This window comes from Pelobates fuscus, chromosome 11 (assembly GCF_036172605.1).
Source record: "Pelobates fuscus isolate aPelFus1 chromosome 11, aPelFus1.pri, whole genome shotgun sequence".
NCBI lineage: Eukaryota > Metazoa > Chordata > Amphibia > Anura > Pelobatidae > Pelobates > Pelobates fuscus.
The window spans coordinates 89,036,210-89,063,841 of record NC_086327.1 but is presented as its reverse complement, the minus strand read 5'-3'; the positions used below and the strand labels follow the sequence as shown (position 1 = coordinate 89,063,841).

At 42.5% G+C, this 27,632-nt stretch overlaps 1 protein-coding gene across 1 annotated transcript in view; it reads left to right on the top strand.

Moving 5' to 3' along the window:
* The first annotated feature begins 459 nt into the window (after window positions 1–459).
* Window positions 460–27,632, top strand: part of VAMP3 (vesicle associated membrane protein 3) — a 38,280-nt gene continuing 11,107 nt past the window's right edge. The window contains exon 1 of the mRNA XM_063436719.1: window positions 460–560. Within this exon, the coding sequence (XP_063292789.1) occupies window positions 559–560 (2 nt within the window). The 5' untranslated portion in view covers window positions 460–558. The remainder of the gene's footprint in view (window positions 561–27,632) is intronic.

Sequence of the window (27,632 nt, the reverse complement as noted above, 5' to 3'; positions counted from 1 at the left end):
TAGTCTCCAGGTAGGCAGTGGATGATGGGCGTGGCACACACAGACTAGCTGGGAATGACGTGAGTTCCCGGCGTGCTCACGCGGGATTAGCTTCCTGTCCATAGAATGCAGGAAGGAAAGGCTGGAAACCGTAACATCGTGAACAATACCCACTGCCCAACCCTCGGCGTCTGCCGTGCCCCGCCAATCATAGCCCTGCCCAGTGACAGCCTTGTCCAATAGCAGCTCTGTCCAATCACAGCTCTGTCCAATCACAGCGCTGCCATTTTACAGTTCAGCCAATCACATTCTCAACCAAGCCTGTCAGATCGCAGGCCCACACTTTCAGAGCCCTGCCCAATCACAACCACACCCTGTAATAGCCCTGTCCAATCCTAGCTCTGCTCTATCATAGCCCCGCCCAATCACAGCCCTGCCCTATCGTAATCCCGCCCAATCACAGCCCTGCCATTTCAAAGCCCCGCCCAATCACAGCCCTGCCCTGTTATCATCTGACAGAAGTATTCCGTACCGTGTGGTGACAGTGAGCGCAGCCCAGTGTGTCCCTTCGCATTGATCATGTGAGTATCCCGGGGCCGCGGGAGGGGGCTTGGTCTCCGGTATTATCACTGACTGACCGGGCCTTTCACAGGCCATGTGACTGGGTCAGTGAGTTATAGGCCAGGGGTACAAACCATGGAAAGAGTCACAGGCCATAACACTGGGTCATGGGGTCCCAGCCATGGAAAGGGCTACATGGCACAGGGACAAGGGGTACAGGGTATGGTTACAGGCCATGGCACAGGGACAAGGGGTACAGGTCATGGCACAGGGACAAGGGGTACAGGTCATGGCACAGGGACAAGGGGTACAGGTCATGGCACAGGGACAAGGGGTACAGGGCATGGTTACAGGTCATGGCACAGGGACAAGGGGTAAAAGGCATGGTTACAGGTCATGGCACAGGGACAAGGGGTAAAAGGCATGGTTACAGGTCATGGCACAGGGACAAGGGGTACAGGGCATGGTTACAGGCCATGGCACAGGGACAAGGGGTACAAGGCATGGTTTCAGGTCATGGCACAGGGACAAGGGGTACAGGGCATGGTTACAGGCCATGGCACAGGGACAAGGGGTACAGGGCATGGTTACAGGCCATGGCACAGGGACAAGGGGTACAGGGCATGGTTACAGGCCATGGCACAGGGACAAGGGGTACAGGGCATGGTTACAGGCCATGGCACAGGGACAAGGGGTACAGGGCATGGTTACAGGCCATGGCACAGGGACAAGGGGTACAGGGCATGGTTACAGGCCATGGCACAGGGACAAGGGGTACAGGGCATGGTTACAGGCCATGGCACAGGGACAAGGGGTACAGGGCATGGTTACAGGCCATGGCACAGGGACAAGGGGTACAGGGCATGGCACAGGGACAAGGGGTACAGGGCATGGTTACAGGCCATGGCACAGGGACAAGGGGTACAGGGTATGGTTACAGGCCATGGCACAGGGACAGGGGGGTAAAAGGCATGGTTACAGGCCATGGCACAGGGCCAAGGGGTACAGGGCATGGTTACAGGTCATGGCACAGGGACAAGAGGTACAGGGCATGGTTACAGGTCATGGCACAGGGACAAGAGGTACAGGGCATGGTTACAGGTCATGGCACAGGGACAAGGGGTACAGGGCATGGTTACAGGTCATGGCACAGGGACAAGGGGTACAGGGCATGGTTACAGGTCATGGCACAGGGACAAGGGGTACAGGGCATGGTTACAGGCCATGGCACATGGACAAGGGGTACAGGGCATGGCACATGGACAAGGGGTACAGGGCATGGCACAGGGACAAGGGGTACAGGGCATGGCACAGGGACAAGGGGTACAGGGCATGGCACAGGGACAAGGGGTACAGGGCATGGCACAGGGACAAGGGGTACAGGGCATGGCACAGGGACAAGGGGTACAGGGCATGGCACAGGGACAAGGGGTACAGGGCATGGCACAGGGACAAGGGGTACAGGGCATGGCACAGGGACAAGGGGTACAGGGCATGGCACAGGGACAAGGGGTACAGGGCATGGCACAGGGACAAGGGGTACAGGGAATGGTTACAGGGCATGGCCCAGGGGTACAGGGCATGGTTGGAAGGGCATGGCCCAGGGGTACAGGGCATGGTTGGAAGGGCATGGCCCAGGGGTACAGGGCATGGTTGGAAGGGCATGGCCCAGGGGTACAGGGCATGGTTGGAAGGGCATGGCCCAGGGGTACAGGGCATGGTTGGAAGGGCATGGCCCAGGGGTACAGGGCATGGTTGGAAGGGCATGGCCCAGGGGTACAGGGCATGGTTGGAAGGCCATGGCCCAGGGGTACAGGGCATGGTTGCAGGCCATGGCCCAGGGGTACAGGGCATGGTTGCAGGCCATGGCCCAGGGGTACAGGGCATGGTTGCAGGCCATGGCCCAGGGGTACAGGGCATGGTTGCAGGCCATGGCCCAGGGGTACAGGGCATGGTTGCAGGCCATGGCCCAGGGACAAGGGGTACAGGGCATGGTTGCAGGCCATGGCCCAGGGACAAGGGGTACAGGGCATGGTTGCAGGCCATGGCCCAGGGACAAGGGGTACAGGGCATGGTTGCAGGCCATGGCCCAGGGACAAGGGGTACAGGGCATGGTTGCAGGCCATGGCCCAGGGACAAGGGGTACAGGGCATGGTTACAGGCCATGGCCTAGGGACAAGGGGTACAGGGCATGGTTACAGGCCATGGCCCAGGGACAAGGGGTACAGGGCATGGTTACAGGCCATGGCCCAGGGACAAGGGGTACAGGGCATTGTTACAGGCCATGGCCCATGGACAAGGGGTACAAGGCATGGTTACAGGCCATGGTACAGGGATAAGGGGTACAAGGCATGGCAATGGTTGCAGGGGTAGGCAACCTTTTAGCAGCACTGTGCCGAAATAAGATTGTGATGTCCCGTAGCGTGCCGATACTATTTTTTTTAAATTGAGGTGTGTATGTTGCCGTATTCTGCTTATTATTTCTACTGCAGTTGCTTTGTATCTTTGTATTTGTGCATATATGAGTGATTATATTTTATATGTTCATGAGTAGTTTATGGTATCGTGCGTGATACCTATGAATGTGGGCTGTGTATGGTGGCTGTTTGGGGAATTGTGTGTGTGTGTGGATGGAAATGTCACATTGTGTGTTTGGTAGTGTGGGGCTGTTTGGGGTATTGCATGTGGGGTTGTGTGTGGGCTGTTCATATAATTTGTATGAGAGGAGGGTTATTCCTCATTTCTGTGTGTATCTAGCAGTGTCTGTGGCTTCCCTGGGTTCCAATGGGGACCAGGCTGGCCAGGTACAGGTCAAGAACAGGAGCTGCAACAGCTGTAGGCTGCTCTACTCCAGTGCAGATTCCCATTTACAAGTGCTGGAATGAAGTGAACTGAGATCACTTCCTCTATGTGCTGCAATGCATAAATTGAGGATTGTCCTTCACCACCTTATCGTATTCGCAAATATCTGAAGATTCACTGGACTCCTGATAGGCCAGAGCCTATTTGGCTCTAGGAGCCTCGAGTGCCGTGCGAAGACGCCTCGAGTGCCGTGCGAAGACACCTCGAGTGCCGTGCATGGCACACGTGCCATAGGTTGCCTACCCCTGGTCTAGGGTAACTGACTTACTACATGGCAGGTTTGCAGACATGACAAAGGGGCAGAAGCTACAGGGTTTTGGCTGTTTGCAGTTGTTACTGGCATGGCAGAGGGTTACAGGAAGTCATGTGTGTATGTGTGTGTGTGTGTGTATATATATATATATATATATATATATATATATATATATATATATATATATATATATATATATATATATATATATATATATATATATACGCGCGCTCGTCTCTTCAACATAACAAATACATCTTGAACTTGGTGCTGACCCGCGTTTTATTTATTTATTTTTATATATATATATATATATATATATATATATATATAATCTATATCGTGTACTCTGAGGTGTTTACAATCAATATGTCAAATTTAATTTTCTTCTTTAACCCCTTAAGGACACATGACATGTGTGACATGTCATGATTCCCTTTTATTCCAGAAGTTTGGTCCTTAAGGGGTTAAAAAATACACAATGTCCCAATCAACGTTTTCAACCCCTGTCGGTCTTTATCAAGATCTTATGGGAAAGCATTGGATTGGTCAAGGAGGCAGATCAGGGGCAGAGCCAGCACAAACAAAACACAGTCTCTGCCAGTCAGCATCTCTTCATCAATGCACCTCTATGGGGAAAGTACAGTGTCTCCAAGCAGAGGGTGGAGACACTGAATGGCAGTGCTGCTCACTGTGCAGCACTGACCGGAAGCACCCTAGCAGCCATCTGAGGAGTGGCCAGTTGAGTTATCACTAGACTGTAATGTAAACACTGCCATTTCTCTGCAAATACAGTGTTTACTGCAAAATGCCTTAAGGGACGGATTATACTCACCAGAACAAATACATTAAACTGTAGTTCGGGTGACTATAACGTACAACAGTTTTTCTTCTTAGTTGTAATTTTTGTAAATATTGAAATATAGAGAAGTATGCTGAAATATAGAGAAGTGTGCTTTGGTGGTGGAGCGAAAGGTGTTTTTTTTTTTTTTGTTTTTTTTTTCTCTATTCTTCAAATATGTTTCTTGGCTGTTCTGATTGTTGCACTGTAGATAGCAGATATTCAACCAAAACTGACTATTTGCCAGTGATGTCATCATTGCTTCTATTGTAATCTGTCTCTAATATACAGATACCGTGTTATTGTATTTCTGAGTGAGTGACTTTTATTGGTTTAAGGCCTTAAATTATCAGTCGTCATCTTTTTTATTTTTGTGAGTGCGTCACAGTTGGTTCCCAGACTTTGTTGGAAAGTGTTTTTTGTTGCATGCATTTCCTATTACACTTTACAAGAGGTGGATGAAAATAATTGCATTGTGTGTCTTTTGCAAGACAATTGTTATACAATAGTGTGTGTATCTATGTGTATGTGTGTGTGTGTGTGTGTGTGTGTGTGTGTGTGTGTATATATATATATATATATATATATAGCACAGTGTTGTCGTAGCGTTCCCATAATAACACGCGGCAACGCTCTGACCTCCATGCTCACGGGAGGATCACAGCCTCTCCCTTAACAAACTGCCAGGAGGCCGGTGAGGGAGATCTTTGGTCAAGGATGATTTCGGAGTGGATGTTCCCCACCGATGCTCTAAAGCAATATAAACAGTACAGTTCAGTATAGTGGATATATTGTCAATAACTTGTCTGGCACCCAGACAACATCTTCTCCACAGCCACATGAATTCACACATGCGTATTATTGATGTTCATTTCAGTAATAAACACTCAAAAACACCTTTTTAGCCTATTTTATTTATTTTGAGTCCCTGTTTTAAATACACTTCATGTGTTTCTTCTGTTCTTGTTGGAACACTACATTTTGTGTGTATATATATTATTTTTATTTTTTTATCTTAAAATACTTTATTTTGTTATGCTTTGGGCGCCAAACATGCGTATCATACACAACGGTGGTGTAGGTGACAGTATCATATAATGGACATTCTGGATATTGTGTGTTAGAACTTTGCACTTTTTATATTTAAAATCAACAAATGCGTAAGGTAAAATAGAAACACAGCTTAAGACACTTTTACTAGCGTGGGTAGACAGTACTCTAGATTGAGTGGTAGTAGAAGGGGTGCGATCCAATGTGTGTAGTATTGAATAACGTGGGGTTTATAGATACTATATACAGAGGGACCTCAGTTCACGAATTTAATGCATTCTCCGGGACGTTTCTTATTGCGAAAACTTTGTAAACCGAAACGTGGTTTCCCATAGGAATGCATTGAAAACCAATTAATCCGTTCTCAAGGTCAGAAAAAAGTCAAAATTAGCTGGCATGGAAACCAACCCACAATGCTGAACACAATAAAAGGCATGCAAACGACGAAGCTCAGCTCCCTACCTTTCCACAGTTTGAGAAATGCACCAAAAAGTCCCAAAACAACAGCAAACCATTCCAGAATGGCTCCAAAACTCGATGCAAAAGCCGCTCCAACACCTCCACATTCGGCACTACATGTTACCCGCAGGGGTCGGTGCTATAAACCTCCCAGGTGCAATGCATCCTGGGGAAACTTGCTTTGTATTGCGAAACAAATTTGTAAACCGAGGCATTATTTTTAATGGATTTTCATTTGTAAACTGAAAATTATGTTAACCGAGGCGTTTGTAAACCGAGGTCCCACTGTATACTGACTGTCGTGACGGTAGTTGGTAAGGTTCCACATATGGATTATTAGGGTGGAAGCGTAGTTTTGAATTCCTGTTAGATAGGTGTGTGAGTAGGCTACATAAAGGCTTCTCCTCCATGAGGAGTTATGGAATTCATGGGTGTTATAGGAAAACTATATGGTTTTTTTTTTTTTTATTTTTTTTTTTTTTTTATAAATAAATTCTACAGACAACCGTATAGATATACAATCAGGACAATGTTAACATTTTACAGATAGATATGCTCCTAATTTATACATTGTGCTAGTGAAATTGATGGCATGTTTATAGATTTAACAATATTCTTTCCTGGAAATATATCCAAAATGTTCACACATCTCTGCCCACCTCAAACTATTGAATGATAGCTGTATGGTGTGCACTTCAACTAATTGAAACTACTTGTGTAGTCGCTATATTTGTAGTTTTGCTGTGCAAAATATCCACTGACCCCATTAAAATAGCCTCGAGGTAACCATCAAATTGTGGTAAATTAGAAACTAGAAAACTTTTCAATTGCACGCCATTCACAATTTGCCAGTTTTAGCCTCCATTTTGCAATTCACAAATTCCCTAAAACAAAAAAATAATTAGTTTTTGGCATGGCAGAGCTTTGCCGCTGACCTTAATGGAATTTTTATTTTTTTTTTCCTTGATTTTTTTTTTTTGGGCGATTGTAGGCACAAGTTGAGACATCTACATCCTATTTTAAGTGGGGAACACACTGTCCCTATTTCGGACAGGGCAGGTGAAGGGGACAATTCTCCATTCTGGGTGATTCAGGGTATCTCCTGGTCAAGCGCTCTGTACCCGGAGCAAGCCCAGGGTCACTGGAGCTAGCTAAATAGTACAACTGTCCTAAAGAGTAAGGGCACAGGTTGGAGAAATTATTAATGTGGTTTTATTTCTTTTTTTTATTTTTTATTTTTTTCGGGGGGGGGGGGGGGGGTGGGAGGAAGAGATTGGCTTGTGGTTCTGTACCATAATGACACTATCATAGTCACTGATCAGGGCTGGTTCATTATAAGCCTCATGTTATTTCTATTGGTTTTACAACTTTTGTAAAAAAAAAGATTTTATTATTATTGTTTGTTTGCAAATGGTTCCCTTTTTTTTTTTTTTTTTTTTTTTTTTTTTTCGTGAGCCTTGTAACATGCTGGGTTCATATCGTTCTCTTTTATTGAGCAAACTGATACCTAACCTTTACCACGCAGTGGTTCTTTCCTACACAGGCTAAGCAGTAGTGACTTCTATGTTACTCTTTGACACCGTTGATTATGCTCTCCTTCAGACTCTTCAATCACTCGGTTTCTGTGACTCTGTCCTCTCCCAACGCTCATTCAGCACCTCCTTTTCTAATGATACCTCCTCTCCTCGTCCTGTCTCAGTTGGAGACCCCCAAGGCTCTGTCCTTGGTCCCCTTCTATTTTCTCTTTATACTGCCTCTCTTGGCAAACTTATTACCTCTTTTGGATTCCACTACCACCTGTATGCTGATGACACCCAGATATATCTCTCCTCCCCGGACCTCTCCCCTGGCGTCCTGCAGAGTGTCACTGCTTGCCTTTCTTCCATCTCTGACTGGATGCCCTCCCGCTTTCTGAAACTCAATCTCTCTAAAACTGAGCTCCTTGTCTTTCCTCCTCCTAATACTGATCCTCCTTTTTCGCTCTCCCTTCAAGTTAGTGGTATCCACATAAGGCCATCCTTGCAAGCGCTCTGTCTTGCCGTCATACTTGACTCTGGCCTCACCTTTGAGCGTGTTGCATGTTGCCAAATCCTGTAGATTCCATCTTAAAAACAGCCTGCATCTGCCCCTTTTTTTTACGCAAGATGCTACCAAGGAGCTTGTCCAGGCTCTAGTACTTTCCTGCATGGATTATTGTAACCCTCTCCTAATTGGTAATCCCAAAAGCCGTGTTGCACCGTTACAGTGCGTAATGAACGCTGCTGCCAGACTGACTTTCCTCTCTAGTCGGTTCTCTCACACCTCACCCCTCTTCAGTCCTTACATTGGCTTCCTGTATCCTTTGAGTCAATTCAAGGTACTAATTCACACCTATAAAGCACTGAACAATTCTAGCTCCTATTATATCTCCCCACAGATCCATAGGTATGTCCATTCTCAGTCTCTCCGCTCTGCCCGTGACCACGTCCTGTCCATTGTTCGCACCCATACAGCCAACTCACGCTTGCAGGACTTCTCGCGGGCGGCTCCCTTCCTATGGAAAAGTCTGCCTACCGCCATCAGAATCTCCTCTAGTCTTCAATCGTTTAAGAAGTACCTTAAAACCCATCTCTTTAGGAAAGCTTATCGACTCCCAGAGTAACCTCTACCTTACATACCTGTCTCTTGCTCTCTCCTAAAGGGCAGCACTCTACTCTCTCCTCCAGCTCTGCTTCACCCCCACCTTATTTGTTTGCAAATTCCTGTCATATTGTGTTTTATACCCCACCTCCTATAAAATGTAAGCTCATTTGAGCAGGGTCCTCTTCAACCTATCGTTCCTTTAAGTTTTCTTGTAGTTGGCGCTATATAAATGGCGATGATGATAATAATACTCTCTTCCTGCAAGGTATAAATCAAGTAGCTATGCGCTCAGTTAATCCTCTGTTATTTTAAAGGGGAAACTATAGTCACCAGAATAACTACAGCTTATTGTATTTGTTCTGGTGAGTAGAATCATTCCCTTCAGGCATTTTGCAGTAAACATTGTCCTTTTCAGAGAAAATACAGTGTTTACATCACAGCCTAGGGATACTTCCACTGGCACTCCTGAGATGACTGCTAGTGGTGCTTCCTGGGGCAGTGCTGCATACTGTGTAACACTGCCATTTAGTGTCTCCACCCTCTGCATGGAAACACTGAACCTTCCTCAGATGTATTGACGCAATGAATCTCTGAGGAGATGCTGATTGACCAGGGCTGTGTTTGACTTGCGATGGCAGTGCCCCTGATCTGCCTCCTTGACAAACTCAGTCAATCCTATGGGAAAGCATTGTGATTGGCTCAGAGAATCACTTCTGATTATTTCAGTCAAGTAGGCATATCAGAGGCAGCAGCTGCAGACTCAAAAACAAATAGGATTTTGCTACATTTAGGGGTCTGAAGGTGGTGGATACATGTTGGATTTTACACCAATGAAGAATACATGTTTGTGTTCTTGATCCTATAGGGTTCCTTTAAAAAAATAACATCTGTTTTGTGGGATGTCATTTTTCTGCATATATCGGATATTGTCTAAATTTGCTTTCATTAATGTCTGATTGTAACAATGCACAGCGAAAATAAAAATTAAATGTAAAAAAAAAATGTTGTTCAAAGTCATCAGGTGGATTTTCTGTAATCTACTGTTTTAATTTAAACTTTGTAAATCTGTTTTCAAATCCTTATAGCTAACTGTAATTAATCAATCCCCAAAACTTGGGAAATACCTCTGTTTCGAGAACTAGTGGCTTTTAGTGATTGTCAAATTCTGACGTCCTGTCTATTTTGAATTCATGTACTTTTCTTATGATGTGCAGAGTATGACTGTGTTCTTCTTGTAAGATTTTTCACTTCAAAATGTAGTTGTTATGGTGCCAGGAGGTCACTGATGCTGGCTTTACTTAAATGGTTAAACTCTTCTCGTATGGTTTAAACCCAAAGGCTGTGTTCCAGCACTGACTCTCTCTGTCCTCCTGTGTTTTCAATATTTGGAAACCAGAGGGCTTTTGCAGAATCCCAGCTGATTGGCTGGAAGCAGTCAGCTCACACTCTCAGCCAATCAGTGACTTCCCCATTACATAGTTACATGGCTGAAAAGAGACTTGCATCCATCAAGTTCAGCCTTCCTCACATTTGTATTTTTTGCGGTTGATCCAAAAGAAGGCAAAAAAAAAGTTTGGAGCGCTTCCTATTTTGCAACTGTTACGGTTGCCTCCAGGCTGGCTGGAAGTTGGACCGTAGAAAAGGATGCTCCTAGCGCTCACCAAAGGATCATCAGCACCGCAGCCACCATAAGCACTGCAGACTCCACGAACCACCGCTGCTGGGCTGGTATCTCGCCGTCTGCTCTGCGCCCTGGACCTACGACCAGGCTCCAGGTTCCAATAGGCGAACCTCTTCCTTCTGTACAGCGAAGCAGGATCAGGAACAAGAGCTCTTACAAGAGCTCAGTAGCTAAGGGAGTATGAAGAGCATAGCAATCCCTGTAGTGATTATAGCTGTCCCCTACAAACATGAGTCAAGGCTGCAAGTTAGAGGGTCAGAATAGGTCTCAGGTGCTGGAACACCCAGCCTGGCTTTTATTGAGGTTACATGCAAACATGACACTCCCAGGGGGAGGCATAAATTCACCAATCACACATCCCCTCCCCTCAGATAAACAGTTAAACCAATTATTACATACAATAAAAATACAGTTTTCACACACATACTGTAACTTTAAAACCATACATTCAATTTCCATAAAAGTTACATATTCAGACTCAGCATACATCAAACATAAACACTTCCAAAAATCAGCCAAATCCCTCCAGTGGATCAAAAGTTAGCTGGAGGTCCCTTTATGACCGACCGCAAGCACAATTTCCTGCCCAAAACAGTTCCATAGATTTGGGCTGTGCGGTCGGTCAATTTCTAGCATAAAAACGGCTAAGTCCCATTCGAAGTGTGGCCGGTATTCGAAGTGTCGAAGTGGAGTCGATGTTAAGGGTTGGCGGTGTTCGAAGTTAAAATGGCCGCCGCCACGTGGTCCTTTGTCCGATGCCGGCCACTTCGGTAACTTCGACAGCTTCGACTGTGTCCGAAGTGTCATATACAAAAGTACCAATCCTTCCCCAAAGTATTTAAAGAGCTAGGGACAGTATAATACAATCCACCTGCCCAAAAGTAGTTCTTAAAGGGTCAGTACATTATGGTAGAAGTCCATAAGCCCCAATTCAGTCCCTTAAAGGGCAATATCTCCATGGGGCCATAGTCGTAAGGAAGGAGGCTGGCAAATAGGCTTCTCCACAATCCAGGGAAGCAGGGCAATTTTCCATTTAAAGGGCCAGTTACAAATAGCAGTTTGTAACAGCAACAAACTAGAAAAAATTTATTCTTGGCCTCATGATCTATATATCATTCATAAAATGATATATAGATCCTCCACTGAGTTAACACTACCGACAGGTGAAGTGAATAACATTGATCATATTGATCTAACGGTACCTTTCAAGGGGCAGCATAAATTGGGGATATATTAGCTAGTGAAAAGTCCGTTTTTGGATTTCATGTGTTGGAAGCAGGAAAAGTGGGCAAGTGAAAGGATCGGAGTGCCATTGAGAAAAGGCCAGATTGTAATTGCTAGACGACTGGGTCAAGTATTTCCAAACCTGTAGTGTTCCCAGTATGCAGTGATTAATACAGGGCATGAAAAAATTTGCATGATGATACTTTTTATGGATCTTCAATAAGATTTCAACTTTTAACTACGAAAGACCGTGAGTGCAAGCCTATTGTTAATGTGTGTGTGTGTGTGTATATATATATATATATATATATATATATATATTAGTGTGTGTGTGTGTGTGTGTGTGTGTAAAAAATAAATAAATATATATATATTTTTTTTAAATAAACGTACAAAAATAAAATTCTTAAAGGGTCACTATAGTCACCAGTACTGCTAGAGCTTACTGTAGTGGTTCTGGGGTCTATAGCCTGTCTTTGCAGGCTTCTTAATGTTAACACTGCCTTTTCAGCAGTAAGGCAGTGTTTGCATTGCTGCCTAGTAGCATCTCTAGTGGCCGTCACTCAGATGACTACTAAAGGTGCTTCCTAGTCCAGTGCTGCACAGTGTACAGCACCTACATACATCATTTCCACACTCTGCATGAAGGTGCTGAACGTTCACCCATAGAGATGCATTGCTTCAATGCATCTCTATGAGGAGATACTGATTTGGTGCAGCGTTTTGCCAAGCATGTGCAATAGCCTGCCAATGCTTTCCTATGTAAGACTGCTTATCTCGGCTGTTGTAGCGGGGCCCGTCGCAGCTAGTCCAGTGCATTGTGGAAGTAAAGGTAAGTAAAATCATCTATTTCAGCACAATTGAGTTGGGACTGTTACCTAAACAGCCACACTAGAGCTATAGTGTCAGGAATACATGCTTGTATTCCTGACACTATAGTGTTTCTTTAATCTCCTATGTCATCAGCTATTTAACACATAGTCAATCCCTCTCAGATCATACTTACTACATATGCATAGTGTGATCTGTTTTTATGTGTGCTATTTCATCTGTCATTTACTCCCCTCGAGGTGATGTGGGAATTTGTTATGCCTGTTAGTTTACCCTTCTTATACTCGTGTTGAAAAGGAATTGGCATTCATTCTGTACAGATATTTTATTGCTCTGTGCTTTGAATATTGCTGTACTGTCTGTGTCATGCCATTGCTACTCCACAGAATTGATTGCCAGGGCAAGGACAAACTGAGAAATGTAACATGAAACCCCATGTATTGAATTGGACAAGTGACAACTTGTGAAACCACAGGCAACGTTTGTTGAGAACCGGTTTAAAAGGGAAATACTGAAGTCCCTGTAAGGACTAAATGTAGATATAATATTTGCCTCCACTTGATAAAAGATTTTCATAAGAGTGCAGGAGCCTCATGATTTTATCATTTCATGGCAAGATGACAGGAATTTCAGACTAAAATCCTATAAAATGTAAACACAAATTGTAAATTGGCACTCCAGGTTGAAATTAATAAATGGGAACTGCTCTTCGTTGATTGATTTGCAAAAAATAAACTCAGAGTTTATCAGGTGTTCTTAGGTGCTTCCCAAAGCAAGACATGGTGTATATGCACACAGGTGTTCCTAAATCACCTTACAAATACAAACGACAAGTACGTGATAATACAATTACCACACAAAATGCAACACCCAAAGTGACACTTTAAGGGTATACTTCCGAATAATTGCGTCTAATATCAGTAGTACAAGTCTTTCTTGGGAAATCTAAAAGAAATAAACAGTGCCATACATAGTTAAATCCGTATAATAATAATACAATCGGGAGAAATGTGAGATGTCAACTTGCAAATATAGAGCCGTGCCAGGCTCTGTATAATCAGCATAGGGCTGCCAGTAACTGGCTATGAAAGTGCTCCAAAGTCGGATCTTGTTGTATCCAAATTTATTAAAGCAATAAATGTAAAATGGAATAAAAATTACAATAACATTTAAATCAGCAGTATGTGGAATATATAATACCGCAATAGATAAAAAAAAAAAAAATTCTATAATAAATCTTCCATACGGTTCCGGGTCACATGACCGCCAGCGTCCACTTCCGGTAACGTGCGTGCGTCATCACGCGCGCACGATGATTACCTCTCAACCCATGCAGGCAGTGCTCTAGCATCCATATCAAGTGTGGGCAACAAAGAGTATGAGGAGAATCCCAGGGAGACACCCACAAGAAAAATATATGTAATTTATTTACAATATATATAGAAAAAAATATATAAATTACAAAAAATTAGCCAAATCTAAATTCAAGCCATTTGGATGAAGAGAATCCATCTTAAAATCCATTGGCTTTCTATTCTACATAACTCCCTGAAATTATCCTCGCCCCTCCAATTGTGTTCCCTCTGGCTTATAGCAGCTCCTCCAGCTCCCCAGTGTAAATCTTGCGAGACCCACAACCTAGACTGCTTCATTAAAGGGTTATTCCAACTACCATGATTGCTTCTGCTTTTTGGTTATGGTGGTAGAAATACATATGTGCAGTGTTTCAACTTGAAACCCTACACATACTGAATTATCTTTTTAATTGTGTGCCAGGGCTAGCTGCACCCTAAGCACATGTGACTTAGCCAGCTCAGAACTCTGTTACAGGTTGCCTTATGTAAATTCTGTGCATATTTTATATCTATCTGTGAATGACCAAACCCAGAAAGTACCTCTAGTAGCTGTTCAAGTGATGGCTACTAAAGGTGACCTTGGGCAGCAGTGTAAACACTGCCTTTGCTCGAAAAAGGCAGGGTTTGCACTTCTAAAGCTTTAGGGATAGGCTATTTGCTAGTGGTTCTAGTGCCTAGTGTCCCTTGAAGAATAACCTTAAAACAACTTTCCAACAAAGAGCACTATGAGTAGAATGCACTTCAAACATTCTAATTGATTCTGATAAGCCAATTAAACATGCGAAGAGGTATACAATAAAGCTGTATTTTTTTAAATTGATTTTTATAGTCGTAGTGGTTATGGTACTAGGAGTGCCCTAGCGCCATCACGCAAGAAGATGTCAGTTTTTAGCACATTTTTAATCATATTGCTCTCTGTGAATTACCTGGAATTAAAGGGACACTCCATTACCAAATACAAAAATAAAAAACACTTTAGCAGATATGCCCCAAATTATTATTATTATTATTATTATTTAAAAAAAAATAAAAAATATTATTGGGCACAATTGAAAAACCGCTAGCAAAACCTGCTTGTCTTCAGCCTTTGCAACCTCCTCCCTTCTAACCCCGGCCAGACTTTCTGTGTCTATCCAATCACAGACCTCCCTTTCAGCTCAATGAGAAGTCTTCACAAGGCAGGTGCTCTGGGCAATTGGTGCCTCTTGAGTTTAACTTCACTGAGCGAACCGAACCAAAAAGTATCGTTACCTGTTGTTGCTTGAAAGCCAAGGGGGTTGTAACCAAAATAACGTATAAAATTGTACATTTCTATTGAAATTTACACTTTTTGCTAAATGATGATGCTCTGCATGCCTTTAGAATGGCAAAGCGTCATGAAAGCTGTAGTTTTTAAACTTTTGGGGATCTAGCTTTTTGGCACCTTTTTAGAAGAAACTGCGTTGATACCAGAAATAATGGATCTACTGAGGGGTTGTTTATATCTGTGTATTTTTGGTATAGTATATAACTATATAGTTCCTTCTGCCCCAACCCAGCACAAAAATGGTCATCTGATGTGGAAGGCTAATGAGCGCGCGCCGCAAGCGCATTAGGCCCGCCCTATAGGAAAGCATTACTTCAATGCTTTCCTATGGGAATTTAACTGACGCTGAATGCCCTCATGCAGAGCATAAGGATGTCCAGTGTCAGTCTTTCCAAACTTCGGTCTAACTCCAGGAAGTGCCTCTAGTGTCCGTGTGACAGTCAGTGAGATGAAGTGGTCTGGGTGACTATAGTGTCCCATAAAATCCATAGTTTAAAACTTTATCTATAAACTCAAATAATTTTGACTGAATCACTTTAGCCGGAAATTTAGCCGGATCACTTTTTTTAAAATAATTTTTTATGAGTATTTTGTCCAATGGTAAAACCTTTGCCGTATTGAACACCATCTTAAGTGCTCCTATTTTATAAATTAAAATATTTTAGGTCTGTTGTTTAACCCCTTAAGGACACATGACATGTGTGACATGTCATGATTCCCTTTTATTCCAGAAGTTTGGTCCTTAAGGGGTTAAAGAGGTACCACACAGGTGTTTAACCCCTTAAGGACCAAACTTCTGGGATAAAAGGGAATCATGACATGTCATGTGTCCTTAAGGGGTTAAGAGCAGCTTTTTGTTTGGACACCAAGTATTCTCAAACGTTTTTGTTAACTATATGTTAAACAGCCGTTTGAGACCTACCTGAGCCCTATTGTAGCAAAAAAAAAACGCTATTGCTGAATGGTGATCAAACATCATCCTTTGCAACTACAGTTTGTTGATAAGCAGCTCGGAAATGATCCAGTCTTTATACAATGTTCATCACATGATGCAGCTAATTTCAAGATATGAATGAGAGCAGATAGTCACATGCATACCCCCTCCTCCATGTTTGTCTCTCCATATCAAGAATGAAAGGACACATCAGACGCAAACTTGTGACTTTCATTGTATAAAAAGTATTTGAAACACCACACTCCTACACTATATGTTGGATTACAGATTATGCGGTGTGAGTGCCATGTCAACTCAAACTTTTTGAGTTACTTATTTTAACAAAATACTTTATAAATACCTTTTCAAGTCAACGTATACATACCTGCTGAATAAACAACCATTTGGATGTTTGCACCAATAGACTTTGTTCTATTCAGTTTACACTGGTCATTCTTGGCATGTTTGTTTTATTGCAGCATTTTAAGAGGACACAAATGAGACTTTTAACCCCTTCACTACTGGGTCTGTTTTAATTGGGAAAAATAGTAGCATAACATTTGTTTGAAGCAAGGTATGCTTAGCTATCACATAAACGCATAATAATACAGCAGTTTTGTTTATAGATTGTGTTAAAGGAAAAACAAATGTTAATTGACACAATACGTTCAGCGTTACATAGTACACAGTTTATCTTTTAATATTCTGCACAGGGTCTAAAATGTTTCTGTAAAAACAAATGCATTTTTATTTTTAAAATTTGTTTTTTCACATACAGTTGATAAAGGGTGAAATACCTTGCTTATAGGTAATTGTAAGGCACCTGAAGGCCTTACTAGCAGTGCAACATATTAAAAATGGCGACAAAATGTAAAAATGTCTGCATTTGAGAATAATGGTAAAAGCAATTAAATCCTCTATTTCTAAAGTATAGGTACTTTAAAACCACTATAACAATCTTTACCATATCACTGTCGGTATTACATTAGCAATTCGGAGATTTGATAAAGTCCTTTCACTCCTACCTGACTGTAGGAATGGTAGGACCCATTGAATCTTGCTGTACTATTTGAAAGCAGGAGGTGAGCTTACATTTTTTGCATATTTCTTTGGCAGAAAATCTGTGTTCCTCTACAGGCTTGTAAGCATAACTAGAGTATAAACAGGGGTCAGTGAGGCTTTATTTATGGACTAGATTTCTTACTGCAATATATACAAAAATAACAATTGAGGGGGTTAAAAGCTGTTTGAATGTAGCAGAACAGTGTTTGACAATTTTTTTTTTTTTTTTTTTTTTTTTTTTTTTTTTACAAATAATTGGCAGAAACATTTAGAAGACAGGTATGTTCTACTTGGCATCCAAACTTCAGCTATCCTATATGTAGAACTATATATAGAAAAAACTAATTTGATCAATTGTACATCCTCCCCTATTTATACAAATATAGTTCCTTTTTGTCCACAATGTATTGAAATATGGTGGTAATTGCAATTCTGTCTTTTTTGTTTTGTTTTTTCTGTGGTTTTTTTTCTGCATTGGTCACGACTGTAAAGATTGAAAAAGTTGTTAATTGTGACTCTCTTGCGTAATACAAAGATTCTTCAAAAGTATATTGATTTAGGGACTAATTAAATACTGTTCAGAGAAACATGAAAAAGTATGTTCTTTCTTGCATGGCATAATGAATAAAGTGCTGCTAAAATACTGTATTGTGTAACGGGATGTGCAAATAATTATTGCCAATGTCTTGCATTCTGTAGCAAAACAGGGATGTGGACTTGTATAGCCAGATGCCTGGGAATGTAGTGCCAGTCAGCCTGTGTGGGTTTATTTTATTTTTAGTTTTTTCCCTTCTTTCACCCTGGTTCGGTTAAGCGGCAGAGCTGGTTCAGGGGTGGACAGATCTGAGGCAGTGAGCATGTGATATGTACCTCAGGTGGGTGCAAATAACAGTAATTGCTCCCTCGCAGTCTGGTTCTCTATAATTAGGGTGCAACCTCTGGGATTACTGTGATGCGCTCTCTCACTGAATGCCAAATCCCAATGTAGCGATTACTGTGGTGAGCAGTCCACACACTCTTAAATTGAACCATCAGGTAGTTTTAACCACTGTTGGACCACCAGGGTTCACAGTTCCAATCCCTGCAGAAAGATGAGGAGGGGGCAAAACCTCTCACACACATGAATTACACACATCACACACAACTGGTGGGCTCTGTACACAAATATATTACGCACACACACTATGGAGGGCAGTGGTGAGCTACTTTGGTTTATTCACTAAACTCTAAATTTTGCAGATTTAAATATGAACGTGGGCTAAAGGTTAGCGAAGTTGTGTTTTCTTTTTTGGGGGGTGGGGTTTGTTTTATTGTGAGATTATGGACCGCAAAAAACGGGGCGCAAGAATATACTGAGAATGGGCAGCAGCTGAAATAGCCTGCCCTTCGGTGGGTCCCCGATCAGATTTCAGGCTGGTTTTAGCTCATCTTGTGCCATTACAGAGAAAACATCTCTGAAACATATCAGACTGGTCCCACCCATACGGGCAGTCCACATCCGAAAAGTCAGCAAGTTCCCTCTGCACGAGAGACACCGCAACCCCAGACGATCTTGCGCCCCCATTTTTTTCCCTCCATAAATTTAAAGGGTAATCCAGACGTGGACCCATTGCTCACGGTGCCTAGAGAGATATCAGCTATGCCTCACTGATGATGCCTAACAAGCCTGAAACGATCGTTTGGGGTTGCTGTGTCTCTCGTGCAGAGGGAACTTGCTGGCATTTCGGATCTGGACTGCCCGTATGGGTGGGACCAGTCTTGTATGTTTCAGAGATGTTATCTCTGTAATGGCACAATATGAACTAAAACAAGCTTGAGATCTGACCCACCATAGGGCAGGCTACTTCAGCTGCTGCACATTCTCCGTATACTCTTGCGCCCTGTTTTTTGAGATTATGGATAGGTCAGCGATTAATTAAACAACCAGGCTAATTGCCACATGTAAAGAAAATTCTAAAAGGAGAGGGATAGGGAAAGCAATCCCGCCCCTGAAGCAAAGGCCTTCATCCAGGCATTCCATATTTTCAGAAAGTGTGGTTTTGTTAATAGCAACTGTTTTTTTTTGTTTTTTTTTCCCCCCATTTTAATCAAACACCAAATCTTGGCTATCTGAGCTAGTGAAGGCGGGGCTCTCTATTGATGTCATGGCCAAACAGAAGCACAAATTTTGCGCAACTCATGAAAGGTTCAGATCCCTATACTCCCTATTTAGGAGAGCAACCCAAGGATCTGGGGGCAGGATCTTGTTAAGGCAGCAGGGTCATTTGGCAAACAAGCAGTCCCATAGTGGCTTTAGCTTCAGGCAGGACCACCAGGCATGCAAGTACGTACAAGCAGTGATCGTACCGGGTTGAGCCTTTGCCAGTTTATATGGATGGATATGCCATCACTCTAGCACCTTTTAACAGTGTACCTTAATCTGGGCGGAATGAATAGGGTGCATCAAGTTAGAAAATATGTCCGTCCAGTCACTCCCCTCAAACTTGGGGGCCCCCCAAGTTGTGTCCCCATTTAGAGATGCAGCATGGTCGGATAGGATTGGCCAAGGGTAATAAATGGACATACAATAAGAAGAAAGCAAACCTTCCTTTTTTTTTTTTTTAAACTTGACAAACTCCTGAAATGTGGGTTCCCCATCTAGTAAATTCCAAAGAATAGCCACACGAAATGGAGTTATTTACATGAAAGTATTAGGATATATACCAGTAAGCGAGAGAAAATCCAGGCACTCCAATAACTTTAGGCACATTTATTTGTACATGTGGAACACTGCAACGTTTCGACCCAGGATCGGTTCTTTGTCAAAGAGAGAATGCAATTTGCTCCCCTCCAAAGAGAGGTCACCCACACCTAGTGTGTGTGAATTCTAACCTGGGCCGATAGTAAAGTCAAATGTTAAGGATTACAAATATGTATTCCCAACGCTTTGGTGTTCCTATCCCAGGTCTGGTGTCCCTCACATAATTAAAGGGTTTAAAAATGTTTTGCTGACTTTTTTTTTTCCAGGGCAGAGGCTCTCTCATTGCCATTTACCTCTCTCCATCAAGTGTGCCTTCCTCAGTTGGTGAATATCCACGGAGGAAGCCACACTTGGCAAAATGCGTCTTGGTGACTATTGGACTTGTGTTTTATGCTCACTTTATTGTTTTATTTATACCAATAAGTTTGTTTACCTTTACCTGATTCCTGTAACCCATCATTCTTTGGGAAGATATTGGATCATCCATACGCAGTCTATATAGTGGGGTTTGGATCTCCCAGAAAGGATCACAAGGAAATACAAACCTGAGCCAGGTTTTTTATATGGCTTTATTTTTGTGAGTGTGCATTAATGAGATCCTCCTATATTTAGGCTTAAATAAGGATAATCTGCTCTATTGTGTATCCCTCGGTTTCTATTTTAGCACTGTTGGCTGTATTAAGAAGAGAGGGAAGTATTATTAGCTCCACTTGTGTTTTTGTATTATGTCTTAAGGTGTAGGTCAAGGGGATACCTGACAGGTGTCCTGAGCTAATCACTACTGAATGATATACTATTTGCTTTTGTTACAAATTATATTGTGGCTGTTTGTTTTTATAAGCCATCAACTGTTGCTGGACTTTGAACCCTTTTTTATTTTATTTTTTTTTTATATGTAGATATGCCATCCTGTTGCGTTATCGCTGGATGCTGCTGCTCCCGTGAAATTAAAACCATGCATTTTAACACTTTGAGTATCAATGGTGCACAAACTGCATTGCGCCACACCCCTGACACTCAAAAAATATACTTTTTCCAAATGTCTTTTTTCCAGTCTTTATTCGTAGAATAAAAACAAAAAACTAAGCACAAGCTGAATTGGCAAAAGAAAATTGTCAGTTGAGCTCGCAGTTGCGTGTTTGTGGTTATTTTTTTTTTTCTTCCTTTATTTCTATTTTAGAGGCTGCATAGACCATTTTTATATTCTGGCCACTAAATGATGTAAACAGCTTTTGACCACACGGTGGTGCTGTATAGCTAACTACATTTGTATAAACACGCTATTCATGTTACAATGGTATTAACATTGGGCCCTGTATGGAAAACCCATCATCCTACTCAGGAGTACCGTACAAATACTATAATCTAGGGGTAGCTCATTTGAAGGCCAAACCGCAAGTCCCAGTTTTTTTCTGAAACCAACAGCTAAATTTGTAAACATGTACAGATGGCAGTAAAATATCTCGGGTCTTCAGAGTCTTTTCAGCAGGAAATTTCTAACCTCTGATTAGTTATGGCTAGTGGTATCATCTGGACTTTGTCCATGCTGTACCATGCCCTACACACGATTTCATAGAATTTTGTCTGAATTTCAGAACCATGGCAATTGGTATATATATTTGAGCAGGGTACCTGTTTTGGAATGAGAGGGGTGTTTGAGTGACAGCCATTAGAGGTGTCCTTGAGGACAAATGTAAACCGAAAAGGCAGTTTTAAAAATGTCAGACTGCAAGGACAGTGTCTTTACACCTGAATTACTACATTAAAGGAACAGTGTTGGCACATTAACAGCTTAATCTTATTGAAGATGGTATGATTACTGCACTCCTACCCCCAAAATACTTTATTTCACGAATTAGAAGGCTTGGAAGTGTGGCGTCAAGCCACGCCTTTTAGGTATGAGAGCCAAGATTCTTACTTCTCTGCTCTCATATCTTAAAATACTTGCATGTGCAGTGTTGCCACAGTCTGCCATAGAAAATCATTGTATTCAATGATTCTCAATGGCAGAATCTGAGGCGCGACAAGTGCCACGCATGCGCCTAAGATCCCAGATATTCCTCTAGGGAGCGCATTGGATTGGACAGTCATCCTCGAGTCACGCCTCCAGGATGATGATACTCGAGGAGCAGGTTGTGGCACACCGAGGGAGAGACTGCACTGGACAAATGCAGTGTAATTTGTTTTATATGTCTTTGTAAAACATAGAGGGGCCATAAACTAACTATAGTATTGGGAATACGGATATGTGTTCCTAGCTCTGTGTTCCTTTAAGCTGTAGTGGTTCTCGTGCTTAGATTGTCCATTTATGTGGTTTAAAGGCACTGTCATATACTTGGGTATATTTGTAGACTGTGCTTATCCTTTTTGCAGGTGAAAGGTAGGTTAAGCACTTAACAACCACATGACTGTCTATGCCGTCATGCAGGGCTTTAATGCCCAGTGATGGCATAGACAGTCATGCAGTAAAAGTACCAGCAGAGGTTAAGTACCCCTATGTATTTTCTGATCTCACGGGTACCCTCTGTCAGCTGGGGCCACAGTTAGTAGCCCCAGACTGACAGATTAGCTCAAAGTAAAGCTCAGACACAGTATTTCTGTCCCTGACTCCAAATATATATAACACCTTGGGGTCCCCTCTTCCTCTGACAGTCGGTGACAGTCAGTCCCCAGACTGACTAGAGGGCTATAAACGGCAATGACGATGAGCGGGGGGTGGATGGGAAGCACGTTTAACTAATTTCCCCTAGATTTGTGATAAAATGGTTAAATGAAATGTGTCAAAATGCTCTTAGTTACATATCCATGTGGATACATTTGGATTATCCATTAATGATACATTACCTGGAAGAATTAAACAGCCATGCGTTAGTGTATCACGCTTAATAATCATAGTCCTAACCAATGAACATGAAAAAAGTGTTAAGTAGCCATTGCGTCTTCGCCCGATGAATTCTTATAGTGGAATAGTCATCTGTAACAAGTGTTACTCAGACATAAATGTGTGATTAGTCCCGATATAAGGAAGACCAAGCATAAGAGGACAGCGACAGAGGATAAGAAGGGGGGGGAAACAAAGGGGAGTGGGGGGGGAGAGGGGTTAAAGGACCACTCTAGGCACCCAGACCACGTCAGCTTAATGAAGTGGTCTGGGTGCCAGGTCCAGCTAGGGTTAACCCATTTATTTATAAACATAGCAGTTTCAGAGAAACTGCTATGTTTATTAATGGGTTAAGCCTTCCCCCAAATCCTCTAGTGGCTGTCTCATTGACAGCCGCTAGAGGCACTTGCGTGATTCTCACTGTGAAAATCACAGTGAGAGCACGCAAGCGTCCATAGGAAAGCATTGTAAATGCTTTCCTATGAGACCGGCTGAATGCGCGCGCAGCTCTTGCCGCGCGTGCGCATTCAGCCGACGGGGTGGAACGGAGGAGGATCGGAGGCAGAGAGCTCCCCGCCCAGCGCTGGAAAAAGGTAAGTTTTTCCCCTTTCCAGAGCCGGGCGGGAGGGGGACCCTGAGGGTGGGGGCACCCTCAGGGCACTATAGTGGTCCTTTAAGTTAAAAAATAAAATAAATTTAATTGGCACATTTTACAAAGTTTTAGCTTTGAAATTGTAGTTGACTCCTTGCAGTAATTGTTTAACTTCTTAAACCATGTTAAAATCCAATACATATTGGGTGTTTTAACAATGACTAATTCTTACAACATGTAATGAAAAGATGTAAAAATATCTGAAAATCTGGCCCCTACTTTCACAGAACGCTAGATCTCTCTGCTATATTCACACATTCAATCGAACTGAGGTTAGGCTGCTGCTTCACTCCCTGCACAGAGTGGTGGTGTCATCGGCCATTGCCCTGTGTGGTATGCCTAGTCCAAATTCTGACCACATTGGCAATTCTTATCTTTGCTTAAGTCAAAAGTGGTTGGAATTCAGTCGGACCGATTGATTCTGCAACATTGGTACGGATGAGGAAGTCACTGATTTTCTGAATGTGCTATTTGCAAATGACTGATAATTTGAAGACCTATTTGCCCACTGAGAGCGTTGGCAGCCAGCCGGCAAATGGTTTCCAAAAAAACACCTTGGCAGCACAAGCCTTATGTATGTGGCAGCTGACCAGCGCTTATTATCAATCCGCCACATGGAAAAAGTACAAAAAAAATTTTTTTTTAGAATTGGTAAATAACAATCTAATGTGGGTCAAGAAGATAACTGATGTATTTTTTACCTCCCTTTCATACTGCACTGTCAGTAGGCGAATAGCAAGTGCTGCAGATTGGTTCGCAAAACAGTGTTACAGGATTGGTGAGACTGACCGAATGTGATCGCAATTTGGACCAGGCAGACCACACAGGGCGATGGCTGATGTCAACAGCTCTGTGCTGGGAGTAAAGCAGGAACCCAATGGTCAGATTCTAGGTCAGTCTGACCGAAGGTGTATGAATATGGTAGAGGGGTCAACTATTCTGAGAAAGTAGTGGGCAGATTCAGGTATTTTTACATATAATTCATTAAAAAAAAGAAATACCAATGCTGCAAGGATTCTTAAAATAAAAAATAATTTCAGGTGACCGTTGTAATTTAAGGAGTTAAAAAATATATATATGTATATAATCTTTCTTTGTTGGATGTTTTGTGTGCAAAAAAAGTCACTGTAAATTATTCTATTTATTTTTTTTTGTATTTAGTTTTGGTCTGCTTGCATCATTTCCAAACTCTGTATAGCAGAGGGAGCTGAGATGTCTCATGCTTGGCTCCCTTGTTTGCTTTGATAAGTGCACTGTACAGATTGCTCTGCAATTGGTGAGCGATCAAATGACTTTCAAAATGCTAAATAAACCAGTTTAGATATTTTTATTGGGATTTTGCCCATTTCTGTTCAGAAATTAGTTTTCCATTAGCACGGTTATTTACTATACCCTTGCCTACCAACCACCCTCACAAGACACAAGTACAGCCTCCTGCAGCACCGCACTAGACATAACTGCTTGTACCAACCACTTAGTGGCTGTATAGTGGCTCAGAAATGATCGTTCACTCTGCAGATATGCCACAACACCCCATCACTTTTACACGGCTAATTACTAAAGTGTATTTCAATAAATGTCAAGAATTCAAAGTGATTTTGAAATTTGAGGCCAAAGTATTTTTTTTTTTTTATTTTTTTTTTAAGTTCACTTTGAATTCTTGATAATTCTCACTTTAATTGAATAACCCTGTTGGCGATTTTAAGTAAACATCCACAAACCGTGTTAAAGTAGCTCTGTCAAATTGTGATATTGCCACTTGGGTTGTGGTGGCCCAGGGGTGCAGCAGATGTGAGTTATACTTACCTGATGATTTCCCCAGTGGGCCCCACCATCTTCAGTCGTCTTCAAGCTCTCTTTTTCTGACTGACCCAGTCTTTCTGTGGCTCTCCAATCAGACTTTCAGTGCAGCTCGATGAGACGTCTTTGCAAGGCAAAGTGCACTGAGCAGTTGTCTGCCTCTTGAGTTTAGCTCAACTGAGCTAACTAAACCAGGAAGTAACAGGACCTGCCGTCTACTTGAAAGCCAAGGAGGGTTGCAAACCTAGTAAATTTGTAAGAATGAAGATTTCTGCACTTTTTGTAAAATGAAAAATGAGGACACATGCTATTCACACACGCAAAGCATTTTAGCAAGCTAAAGTTTCAAGAGTGTCTCCTTAATCTCAAATAAAACAAAATGTATCATCAAAGCTTTAGAATACTGATCTAATCACCTTAGAGGTCCAATGTAGGATCTCCTGGGTTGAACAAACAAAGACCCTTAGGGAGGCAAGAGTTTTACTGCACATGTGCTGCCAAAAATTCTTGGTGGAATTTTTATCTGTCTATAGATATACAGTATAGTTTATTTGCAGTTAATTACATTGTGTAAGTGCTCGAAATGTCTTCATCAACATTGCAACATTCCTCTCCAACATTCCTTTCCAACTGCCACACTGATATTTAAAGGCCTGAAATTAACTGTCACTTTGTATGTGTACCCATATAACCTGTTGTGACCTACTTTGGGGCCACAACCTGGGTAAAGAAGGGATTGACAAATTTGCTTGTAATCTAGGAGCCAGCTAAAAAAGTTAGGAGCCAGATTTTTCAACGTCACACACAAAAATAAAGAATTGAAAATAAATAAATTTAAGGGACACTATAGTCACCAGAACCACTACAGCTTGATGTAGCTTTTCTGAAGTCTATATACTGTCCCTGCATACTTTTCAATGTAAGCACTGACTTTTCAGACTAAAGGCAGGGTTTACATTGCAGTCTGGTAACACCTCTAGTGACAGTCACTCAGACGGCCTTTAGAAGTGCTTCAGTGTGCAGCACCTACATTAATGCTCCCCATAGGGATGCATTAATTCAGTGCATCACCCTGAGGAGAGGTTGACTGCGCAGCACGATGTGCATGTGCAATAGTGTTCCAATGATTTTCTATGGGGGAAGCATTGGATTGCCTGAGATTATCAAGATTGATGATCTCAGCCATGGAGGTTGGGCCAGCCGCAGGCACACCAGCACAGTGTGGAATAAATGGTGAGTAAAAACACCTTTCCCATGTGATTGGAGGGGGGCAGGTCACCTAAACATACACACTCACAGACAGACACACACGCACACTAATTTGATACTCACTGAGACACTCTCACTGATTTCTCACGCACTCACTCTCAAATCATTACGCTTTATTATTTTAAATCCATCCTGCCTCCCTATCAGTTTTCCCTGGGGGGGCTGCTGTCAAATGTCTGCTCTGCTTCCTAGAGTGCTGTTCAGTGATGCAGGGCTGGAATGATGTCATATTCCGGCTCTCGGCATCACTGGAGGGTGCGCAAGGGAGCAGAGCTGGGAGATTACAGCTGCCTCGCCACCTCCCCCCTTCATTGAATGAATGGCCCGCTGCTCTCAGTGAACCGACTGCCTGCCCGCCTCAACCCTCTGTGAGCCAACTGCCCGCTAGGACAAATTTCCTGCTCGCCATGGTGACCTGGCGCGTGGGATTTGTCAAGCCCTGATTTAAAGTACTTGCACTCAGGCTCTGATTAAAAAAAATTGTCCAGGTGCTTAAAGCAAGCTGTGATGTTTCCAAAAATTAGGAAGAAATGGTAACGTTTACAGACATTTCTTTAAAATAACAAATATGGGGGGGGGGGGGGGGAGAGAGAGAGTTGTCCTAACATATGCAACTTGTGTATGGCCCCATATCCTCTTTCTACTTTTTGTATTGTTTTTCAAGCATACCCTGTTGGTATTATTACATAATGCCATCCAATGTATACAATTAAGAACACACTATAGAGCTTTGAGCTTTAGGGTGACAGAACATATTTTCTGTAAAGCCCCAAATGCCCCATTGCTGCACCTTACATAACTTGATCCTCAGAGTACAGTGTAGTTTATAAGGGTTTTTTCAGATTTGGAACAGTTTGCACAGTGTACTTTATAGAAGCAGGTGGATCCCAGAAATCAAGACAGGGAGTTGTAACATATACATGGTGTACAAGCTGAACTGTACTTGGCATAATTTCAGAGGTCAATATAAAATGATTTAATTACCTGCCTACTTCTATTACCTCATCTCTGTAATCTACTCCCCACAATACAACAATAAGCAACAAGTCTAGTACAAAAATCTAAATGCTAAGTTTTGTGCTCTGACTTTTTTTTTATTTATTTATTTATTAAAGTATCTTGTAATGTCTGAAAGCAAGGGGTGTGTGATGTGGAATTTAGATCGACACCCAGGGCTAGCAGTTTCTCTATTCTTTTAGCCCTGCCGCAGACCAGTATTGGTGCAGTGGAAGGACTTTCCACTGCGGAGGCAAAGGCGTTTAGATGAATA